Source organism: Arachis stenosperma, chromosome 1 (genome assembly GCF_014773155.1).
Source record: "Arachis stenosperma cultivar V10309 chromosome 1, arast.V10309.gnm1.PFL2, whole genome shotgun sequence".
Lineage (NCBI taxonomy): Eukaryota > Viridiplantae > Streptophyta > Magnoliopsida > Fabales > Fabaceae > Arachis > Arachis stenosperma.
The window spans coordinates 123,887,807-123,898,837 of record NC_080377.1 but is presented as its reverse complement, the minus strand read 5'-3'; the positions used below and the strand labels follow the sequence as shown (position 1 = coordinate 123,898,837).

At 28.0% G+C, this 11,031-nt stretch overlaps 2 protein-coding genes across 2 annotated transcripts; one reads left to right on the top strand and one right to left on the bottom strand.

The window, feature by feature from the left end:
• Window positions 1–383: 383 nt before the first annotated feature.
• Window positions 384–3,921, top strand: LOC130970377 (uncharacterized). Its single transcript, XM_057896452.1, has 4 exons — window positions 384–557; window positions 651–830; window positions 1,010–1,258; window positions 2,366–3,921. The coding sequence occupies exons 1-4, from the start codon at window positions 423–425 to the stop codon at window positions 2,636–2,638; spliced, it is 837 nt and encodes a 278-aa protein (XP_057752435.1). The 5' UTR covers window positions 384–422; the 3' UTR covers window positions 2,639–3,921.
• On the bottom strand, window positions 3,217–5,448 carry LOC130970386 (CASP-like protein 1D2). Its single transcript, XM_057896463.1, has 3 exons — window positions 5,101–5,448; window positions 3,818–3,944; window positions 3,217–3,711 (listed from the first exon to the last, which is right to left on the bottom strand). Exons 1-3 carry the CDS (start codon window positions 5,325–5,327, stop codon window positions 3,487–3,489), a joined length of 579 nt encoding a protein of 192 aa, XP_057752446.1. The 5' UTR covers window positions 5,328–5,448; the 3' UTR covers window positions 3,217–3,486.
• Window positions 5,449–11,031: the final 5,583 nt, after the last annotated feature.

Sequence of the window (11,031 nt, the reverse complement as noted above, 5' to 3'; positions counted from 1 at the left end):
AACCAGCTACAGTTCACTACAAACTTTTGGATTTGGTTTGTAAAAGGTAACACACCCAACAACTCCTGAAATTACACCCAAACTGGCTGATTACCCTGGATATACGTTTGGAAATCTGTTAGGCAACCATTAACATAACGTCCATTAATCGACAAGCCTAACTGGTACGCCACATCTTGTAGTGTAATAGTATACTCTCCGAACGGCATATAAAACGTATACATATGCCCAATGCTTGGTTTATGCATGTCATTTGCCCTGTATGTAATATAATTAATTTTTCTTTAAATCATTTATAGAGATTAAACTCTGTGATTTATAGAAATTAAAGTCTTTTAATTTATTTATGAAAAAGTGGGGCGTCAGCAGAGTGATTGGGATGAGGTGGGGCCCAGTGGAACAAGTTAGAAGAGTTCGTTGAAATGAAAGTGGAGAATGGAGATCGGAGAAGAACAGATTCCTTTCTTTCTTTCTGCAGTTTCCAACAACCCAAACTGGCTTCCATCATCAATTATCTTCCTCACGATGTTGCCATCAAAATCGCTTCTCTCCTTCAGGTTTCGATTTCTCAATTTCCTTTTAATTTCTTCACTTTCAATGTTTCCTTTTTCTGCTTCCATTTTGCTTGACCCCTTTCTCCTCTGCAAAAGGTTCGAGATTTGTGTGCCTTGAGTTGTTGTTCCACTTTCTGGAGGGAACTCTGTGTCTCCGATTCCATTTGGGAGTCTCTTGTCAGAAAAAGATGGCCTTTACTCACTTCCTTCGATTTCCCTTCTTCATCGTCATCTTCCACTTCCTCTTCCTCTTCCGCTAATTCCCCCAATTTTAAGGTATTCCACTTATTCCCTTGTTTTACAGCTTGACCTAATTTCTTTCCTGTATCGGTAATCTGAATTGGGAATGTGATCAATCAAGTACTTGACTTTTGGTCTGTACTCGTTTAATTGGTTGCTGTTAGAAATTGATATGAATTTGTGTTATAACTTAGGTTTTCAATTGGGTTTAACAGAAGTGGAGGAAATTGTACTTAAAGAGGCATGTGGAGTTGGGAGTTAGGGCAAGGTCTGTGGAGAAGTTTGTGGAAGCTTGTTCCCGTTCTGAATCACTTGAAGTTAGGGACTATCTCAATGCTGTTGAAACCTTGATTGCCACAAGGTTTGGTTTTGAAGATGTCCAGAGGTTCCTCTTCAACCCTAAAGTCAACGTCTTGCTTAACTTGATTGGTGTCCACTATTGTCTCACATGTCTTGGGATTCAGGTATTCTTATCTTTTTTTTTTCCCAACCATGTTGTGATTTGTTTTGTTTTCGGTTTCATAGCTTTTTAATTTTCCCATTTTGAAACACTTGAACCGTAGTTGCAAAATCTAGAACAGTATGGAAATGTTCATGGACGAGTTTAATTTAATGTGTAAAATTACCCAAGGAGAACACCATAGTTTTGCGGGTTTTCGGGAAAAAAGAACGCCAAATTAGCTCCAACTAAAAGGGAACCACTGTTTAAGATCCCAGATAGTTTTGGTTCCTTTCAATTGTTAATTGCTTCATCATGGCTTAATTTGGTGTCACTTGATGACCCTTGATATGATCACTGTGCATAAGATCTATCAAAAATGTATTTAGCATATTGTCGATGTGCAATTCTACATGCTACAGTCAACTTGATGATCTTTCGTTTTTTGCGCAAGGCTGCAATTAACATGATTGCTATTAAAATGTTTGATACTTAACACTTTGGATCAAAACACCTTTTTTTTGGCTGAATTTCATGATTTTGTTGTATTTTGAATTTTGAATACATGTAATAAGAAAGTCAATTGTATTTTTTTTTCCATACTAAACCTTCTCTGTGAAATAAACATATATCTTCTGCTCAGTCTTGGACTCTTGGGTAGGGTAATACTATTGTTTTAAGCTTAATATCAATTATTTGAAACAACTTGCAAACACATGTTCAAGATTTCTTGTTCCTGTTTTTGTTTTAAAAAAAGATAACGTGTACCATTTTTGTCATTTGTTGCTCTCTTTGCAAGTTTTCATATTCAGAGATATAGATGGGCTTTATCTTGTTCTTTGACTTTTGCAGTTTTTCTTTCATAAGTTAAGTCATGATCTGTAAAGATAGATGTATAGCTAGGCGTATAACTATTATTATAACATCTAAATTGATTTTTTTAATCTAAATTGATTTTTTTTTCCTCTCATTTTATAACATCTCACATTTCAGCCTTGAACTGATAACATGCATATGAAAATTATAATGTTGGGTTAAAATTTTGAAGGGCTATACCAGAATTTAAAATTACAAACTTGTATAAAAATCATTTCAGTGTTTGTAATTGATATCTAAGCGTGTTGATTGGCAGGGCGATGAACTCGTAGAATCGCTTCGGGCTAGTGAGATATCTGATCGGCATGTATGCATCAAGTGGTGGAAAGTTGGGAGATGGATCTATGGCTTCCGCAGGAGGGACGAGTCGCATTCTCGTTGGGTTTCTTTGGCATATTTAGCAACAGAAGATGATGAACATGTTCTGGGGGTACTTCGCCGAGGTACCATTCATGAGGTTGTGCGTGTTCAGATCTCTGCTGTTGGTCACACATCAACACCTTGGTCCTATAAGACTGATCAACTATAAGTATATATATAATTTATATAGCTCAGTTTTAGTATGTGTATAATGTGGTAATAATACGTGTGTATCACTATCACTACTATGATGTCATTAAATACAAGAAAATAAGACAAGTTCAGATTACTTTTAAAATCAATCAGATTAAAAATATGCATAAATTCCATTCTTGTAAATGTAATAGATGAATTCGTGGAGGACAATTATACCATGCATTGAACTCCAATGTTGTTATTTAAGTTGTCACAATCAAGCACATAGAATGCTTTTCTTCTCCATGTTTTAATTCTTAGACCCCAGAGGAAGCTCTTTGTGATGTTGAGTCTTAGGCAGATTTCGTAGCTTTCTTGTCCTATGTACTCATAACTTCATTGGACGTTTCATTTCAATGATTTTCAAGTCATAAAGAGACCGCAACATGCTTTGTGTAATTTTACACCTTAAAATTTACACTCTGTTTTTATGTCCAATTTTCATACTCTACTCTACATTGCCCCTGATGTTATCAGAGTGCCATGCTGTGAAATGAATCATGATACTTGTAAGAATGGTTGCAAAATTAAAGTACACATCAAAATCATCAATTAATCATATAAAACATTTCCATGTTGATTATAACTGGTTTATTTTGTGGGTGCAGAATAATTAATTACAAACCATTTAATGCATGAATAAACCACCAAGACAACCACTACTACTACTACTACCCATTTACATATAATCAAACACCATTGCCCTGAAACCAACAAACATTCACAAACAGAAAAAGTCATTCACAAACTGTACTAATTACAGTACTTAACAACACACTCAGACTAACTTTGTCAACATTAATGAAACTATGAACCATTTGTCTACTTGGGAACCCTGCTGTGAAGGGTGAAAGCTGAAAGGAAGATGAGTAACACAACAACAATGCTGCCAAACAAGCCCACAGCAAGGGATCCAGCAACATGCTTACAGAAAGTGTCATATGCACTGCAAATTTTATTCCAATGGACATGGCTGTTTCCCTTTAAACCTATGTATGCAACACCTGCACCTGCTCCTGTTGCTGATGCTATTATCCCCAGTATCAGCTGCACCACACCATAACAAATAACACTCATGGGTTATTACTTATTTATCTCTTGAAATGCTAGCTAGCTTATAAGGTGAAAATATGATTAATTTATTAATTGTTACCGCATCCCAGAAGAGAAAATGAAGGAGAAACTTGGTTTTTTGATGTGGTCTCTGGATCACAGAGAGTGATGCTAGCGTGGTGATGATGCTGTAAAACCCAGAAACCGAAAATGCAACCACAAAATATCTGCATAATTTTATATCATAATTTGTTAAACACATAAAAAGAATTGAAATAATAAGTAACACAATAAGGCAGGAGAATGATATATTAAGGAAAATAAGAATAAATTACCATTTGTATCCATGAAAGATATAAACGTTAACAAATGTATCCATATAAAAATAAAACGACAATTGTACTCACGGAAGATAGCTTTCGTGTGCCAAGAATACCCTAACGGACCAATTCTGTAACCAACGTCCGGGTACTCTTGACACACGGAAGCTATCTTTCGTAGTTATAATTGTCGTTTTATTCTTATATGGGTACATTTGTTAGTATCTGTATTTTTTGTGGGTACAAATGGTAATTTATTCGAGAAAATAATAAACATTATAATAGAGAGACACTGCCTCCTTACAAATAACGTACTATAAAATATGTCATGCAAATCCAAAAGCCATCATAGTTACGTACATATCAGAATCAGAGTAAAAATTAAGGGGTACTCACGGAAGATAGCTTTCGTGTGCCAAGAATACCCTAACGGACCAATTCTGTAACCAACGTCCGGGTACTCTTGACACACGGAAGCTATCTTTCGTAGTTATAATTGTCGTTTTATTCTTATATGGGTACATTTGTTAGTATCTGTATTTTTTGTGGGTACAAATGGTAATTTATTCGAGAAAATAATAAACATTATAATAGAGAGACACTGCCTCCTTACAAATAACGTACTATAAAATATGTCATGCAAATCCAAAAGCCATCATAGTTACGTACATATCAGAAATCAGAGTAAAAATTAAGGGAAAACCCTCATGTATTAATTAACAGTTCAACTAAGATTAAATTTTCATTTTCCTTTCTTCTTGAAGGAAAAAAAAAAAACATATTTAATTAGTGTAGTTTCTTTATTTTTTCTGTTTTAACTTTCTTTATATTAATTTCATGTTGACTACAAAAACATAGACCAACATATATAGCAAACACTTCGTATATAGCCGCCACAAAATCAATTACCACATATTTGTGTCTAAATAGATGTATTGTTTAAGTAATTTTTAATGTGTATTTTATATTTTAACGTATATTATATACGAATAACTAATTTGGTGGCTGATTTTTTACGTAAATATAGTATTTTTGATATATAAAGCTTTATATATGAACTTACACAAAGGCCGGTGAGTATCTCCACTTGGCTGGTTGTGGCACAGGCCTACCTTGGACAAGCACCAATTCGGTTTGATTACCAGTGACAAGCACCACTACTGCCACAAGTGATGCTGCAAACAACAGAAACCTTAATATCACATCCAAATTAGACAAATCGACGCCGGCCGGAGCCGGAGTTGGAGCTGTCCTGTTCTCAGGTTCCCCTGGCTTCTCTGTAGTAGACATGTTGTCACCTTACTTAGTTTTCAATAATGGAAACTAAGGAAGGTACTTGTAGTATAGTAGCAGTGTTATTAAAAGGATAAGAATAGTTGAACAATATGGTTATGTCTAAATATATATGTATATATAGATATATAGATATATATAGATGGATGGATGAACTTGAACGATGTGTAAAATAAAAACAAATGGAGGGGTTAGAGTTTTCCTCACGCTATGGTTGGTTTGAACAGTTGCTTGTTAGTTGGTATGTGTATGTATGAGGTGATTCACACATAGCTAATAGTCAATAATCTTTATAATATATGTATTTTTTATTAGTGTACTTAATCCTATAAAGTTTACACGAAATATATATACATTTGAATATATTCTATAGGTGCTTAATTTCAAGATTCACATGAAATATCTTTTGGGGTTGTTTTTATTTGGATTATGAATTGATGTGTGTTTGTATTATAGTGCTAGAGATAGAAACCTGTGTTAAGTGTTACATCCATAGCTATCGTATGAATTATGAAATGATTTCTTGTAACTCTTTTCCATCTCAGTTGGTAATTTCGGGTTAGATTGATTTGTCTTATGTGGCACATATACATATATGGAACAATAATTTTTTTTATTTCTCACTTATCAATTATCATAATTGAATGAATTAAGAGTCAAGGTTGTGGTTGGTATAATAGATAGATATATAGAAGTAGAGAGAATAATATATACCACCTATGACCTAAACACACTAAATTTCTTGGATAATGTTAGAAAGATAAAAATTAATTCGTTTATTCAGCTTAAATTTATTTTATTTAATATTTATTATTATAAGAAGTATTAAATAAAATAAAAAAGTATATTTTAATAATTTTTTATTAATATATTTTTATTGTTAAACATTTCTGAAAATTGCTTATATCATCAATATTCTATTTTGGTACTCATTAGCTATAATAAATTAAGAAGAATGCTAGGGGGCAATATTTTTGTTAAATTCTGGCCAGCACTTAACTATCAAAAGAAAATTGAATGATTCTAAATTATTAAATGCAATCTCACATCATTAAAAACATCATTGATAGCTAACTGATGGCTAAAAGCCACAAAATCTACTGGTCTCTTAAACTTTCTCATAAATTAATTATCTCTTAGAAAATAGATTTCGTAACTAACTTTCCTTTCTTTCAAAAAAATTATTTGCCCGGATTTAATTTTTATTATGTTCAAACTTATGAAATAAGTATTATTTCATCTGATCATCACACGAGCTTGGACAGAGTCTGAAAAGATTTTAAGAAAAGTCTTTTTGACATACATAGGAAGATAATGGAATTTTTCAGTTTTTCATTAATTGCTTTTGGATTGTAAGGTTCTATATAAGAAAGAAGACTTTCCAGTTCAAAGTCATGGGAAACAATCCAGAAGTATATAATCATAGTTATGACGGCTTGATAAATGAATAAATGGATAACTACGTTTGAATAGTATTTTTACGTGAAAATAATAATTAAATATTATTCCGTATTATATTTAATAATTTAATTATATATTAAATTATATAATAATTTTAATTATTATTTTTATATTAAAATATTTTTATTTGAATATCATTATATTAGTAGAAAAATATTAGAAGTTAATTAATAATATTTAAAATATAAATTAAAAAATATTGTTAAATTATTAAATTAAAAAAAGTTAAATAATAATTAAAAATACCGATAAAAATAATAAGGATTGAAGTTTGACAAAAGTTTTAAAAATATTCCTAAATTTTATTTTGTTTCAATTTTGTCATAGAAGTTTTCGATTTACATCAAATATACTTTTAATGGCTAATTTTTCAAAAAAATTAAGACTAATTCAACAACAATTTCATAAGAACAACCCTCAGCACAAGCAAATCAAGCATAATTTTCATGTATTATTGTTAGATTAGTATTAATTTTTTTGAAAATTTAACTGGTAAGAGTATATTTGATACAAATAAAAAATTTTTTGAATAAAATTAAAACAAAATAAAACTTAAAAATATTTTTAAAATTTTTATCAAATTTCAAAAACAAAAAATATACTTTACCCAAATAATAAATTTTGATAGTTATTGAATTTTTCTTATAATAGTATCTAGGAGTGTTGCATATAGGGCTGTTAAAATGGGCTAAACCCATCGGGTTAGCCCATTTATTCATTTAAATGGGCAGACTTTATCTTTAAAATTAATCCCGTTTAAATTGCGAGCTAAATGGGCTGAGCTTGATTAGCCCGAAAAAATGACGGATTAAACGGGCTAGTTCGCGGGCTAAACAGGTGGCCCGTTTATTATTTTTTTAAATTTTTTTCAAAAAAAGTAACACTTTTAGTTGATATTTCTCTCGATCTGACCCGAAAATTCAACTAATCAACTAAAATTTTTTTTTAAATATTTTTGATCTAAAAGTAGTATTTTTTGTCAAAATATTTTTTAAAAAATATAAATAATAAACAGGTTGGTCTGTTTAACTCATCGATCTGACTATAAACGGTTCAAATTAAAAAATGTTAGCCTACAAATAAAATAAATTTAAACAAATCAACCCATTTAACTCATAAATTTAACGGACTGAATTTAAATAGATCGGACTAACCCGTTTAATAACCCTAATTATTTGTGTATGCATTCTAAGTTCAATTGACTAATTTAATTTTTTTGTTACTAATTGACTAATTTAATTTGAATTCAATTTCTATATAGTATGCATTATTAAGATAAATTGCGTGTGAATGATTAATATTGATCTAGAATGTTTATCCAGCTTGACGGTGGGCCATAGTCGTCATTGTAGAAGGGCAATCCTGGCGGAGAGAAAATGGGAATGCTATATTGTTCATATTTTGATTATTTTCATTAGTGTCTTTCACTAACTATTAAATATTATATTTTACTATTTAATGTAATTTAATCCCACTTATTTGAAATGATGTGACCCCCTACTCCTACGGAAAGAAAGGTTCTAATATATTTGTTCAATCAATCCTCTCTTTTTTTCATGAAAGGTTGAAACCCAACCAAAGCTAATTAATAAGGATGAATGTATATCAGTTCAGCTTGAATATGACAAAATTTTGATTCGATTCATATTAAAATTATCAAATTGAATTTAATGTTATAATTTTTAAATTTGAATTCGACTCAATTTGATTCATATATTTACAGATAGGATATATTCACATTTTTATTAAAAAATAATAATAATTTTTTAAATATATTTACTTTTAAAATAATATTAAATTTTTTTTTTAAATAATACAAGAATATACTAGTTAACTAGGTATATAGTCAATGAATATACTAATTAATGTAACTTTATGTGATTAATTAACTAGGTATATAGTTAATGAATATACTAGTTAACTAGGGTTACTAAAGAGAAGTATATAAAACGACAATAATTTGAACAAAATAGATATAATATTTTTTATTGATACATATCATTAAATATTCTCTTATTTTCATGGCTAATTCTTTTTATTTTAATTTATTGTGAATAATTTCTTGTATGTAAATATAGCTTACTAATTAATGTACCTCAAAATTGGTTTTCCCAATGAAATGAAATGAGCGTATGAGGAGTTTAGTTTGTGCATCATTTTCTTCTGTGTGTAGAATTTTCCATTGAAATTCAACCGTCAAGAATGAACCAGAAGGTTGTAGAAAGTTAGAAACAAACATAGTTTAACGAGTTAAATAATTATGTGAACCAGCAAATCAAGCAACGTATTCCCATTCTCAAAAATTTTAATTTCGGATTAATTAATTTTAAAAAAATATCAATAAAATCTTTTACATAATAAATAGTCAAAATATATAATTTTTTTTGTCAATAAATAGTACAAAATAAAATAAAATTATTTATAATAATAATGTATTATTTGTTGTTATTATAATTTATATGAGAAAAAAATAATATAATTTTAAAAAATAAAATATTTATTATTTTTTAAGTTTTTATATAACAATTATCACGAATTTTATAAAATAAAGTTTTACCCTAAAATTTGTTATTTATATAATGATCTTTTTAAAAATTTTTAGAATTTTTTAACCTCAAGACCATACATATTAAATCATTAACAAATAAATACTTGCAAAAACATACTTAAATGTTCTTTTGATTTTTTTCAATTAAAACTTTTTACATTTCTAATATAACTGAATCACAACTCCTTTGATAAAAAAAAATAAGTTAAGAAAACGATTTTGATGTGTTGGGAGACCAAAATCCTGAAATAACTATTTATATTTGAGTGTGATACTCATTAAACTATAAACCTTAAATAAAATAGTATCTTCGATTTTATTCTTATTTAATTCTAAATAAAAAATAATAATGACTTATTTAATTTAACATTTATAATAATAAATGAGATCACTGTTATATAAATTATTTAATATAAAATAATTTAATTTGTGATTATAGTTAATATATATTATTCATAAATAAATTATAAAATAAATTTTTTAACAGATCTTTCATAAATAGATATATAATAATAATTAACAGTACATATAAATATTATTATTAAATTTTACATAATAAACTAATAAAAATATATAATGTATTTATTATTTACTATCTTAAAAAATTAAATTAATATTTTTTAAATACTAATTAGTCTGATACTAAAATTTTTAGAGGTTTAATTATCATTTTAATATATATATATATATATATATATATAAACCAAAGTGAGAGTGGAATAATAATAATAATAATAATAATAATAATAATAATAGTTCTCATCAGCTGAAGGGTAAGACCAAACCATTGAATTGAACAAGTAACTCTATTCATATTCAGCCACACACAGCCATGTGTCGTAGCAATTCTACTTAAAAATCATTTGATATTTCCATCATATACGAACAAATAATAATAAATAAATAAATAAAATATTTTAATTTATTTTATGTTGACCGTGTGTGAACTCATTAAGTAACGTAAGTTGACCAGAAAATTACTTAAAAATAATCGTTTTGATTTGTCAAATATATATCTTGTTAGCTATTAGTCCTTTCCAATTGGGCTTCCATTTTAGCTAGATATTAATTTGGGATTTAGATCTTCTAAAGTTTAAATTTTACTTTAGAGAGTAAAGTGTGATCTTTTACCATTAATTTTATAAGTGGAACTAATAATAAATATGAAAAAGAAACTATTTAATAATAGAAGATTACACTTTACTCTCTAAAGTAAAATTCAAACTTTAGAGGATCCAAATTCATTAATTTAAAGGCTCGCAGTCAAAAAAAGAAAAAAAATAAAGTAACCATCATAGTTACTAAATCGAATCGATGATTGAACCACGTAAATAAAAAATAAAAATAATAAAAATTTAAAATTAAAATACATATTTTTATTAATATTTTAAAAAAATCAAATCTTAATAAATTATACTCAATAAATTATAATTCAGTTATTATTAAATAATTATATAAAATTTTAATTTTTTTATAATTTTATAATTTTGTTTTTATATTAAAATAATTATTTTAAATTTTAATAATTAATTAATTAGTTTTTATTTGTTATATTATTATATAGTATATGTATTATTAAAAATTAATATTAATAATATCATATAATTATAAAAAAATAATTATATTTTAATTAATAAAAATATTTGATATTTTATTTATATATTTAATAATATTTATATTAATAATTATACC

What these genes read in the sequence shown, in the direction of transcription:
- LOC130970377 (XM_057896452.1), top strand. Translation starts at nt 423, where the DNA reads ATGAAAGTGGAGAATGGAGATCGGAGAAGAACAGATTCCTTTCTTTCT. An exon ending in AAATCGCTTCTCTCCTTCAG is followed by an intron (nt 558 to 650) that starts GTTTCGATTTCT and finishes CCTCTGCAAAAG; the next exon opens with GTTCGAGATTTGTGTGCCTT. An exon ending in TCACATGTCTTGGGATTCAG is followed by an intron (nt 1,259 to 2,365) that starts GTATTCTTATCT and finishes GTTGATTGGCAG; the next exon opens with GGCGATGAACTCGTAGAATC.
- LOC130970386 (XM_057896463.1), bottom strand. Translation starts at nt 5,327, where the DNA reads ATGTCTACTACAGAGAAGCCAGGGGAACCTGAGAACAGGACAGCTCCA. An exon ending in AGATACTCACCGGCCTTTGT is followed by an intron (nt 3,945 to 5,100) that starts GTAAGTTCATAT and finishes AAAATTATGCAG; the next exon opens with ATATTTTGTGGTTGCATTTT. An exon ending in ATTTTCTCTTCTGGGATGCG is followed by an intron (nt 3,712 to 3,817) that starts GTAACAATTAAT and finishes GGTGTGGTGCAG; the next exon opens with CTGATACTGGGGATAATAGC.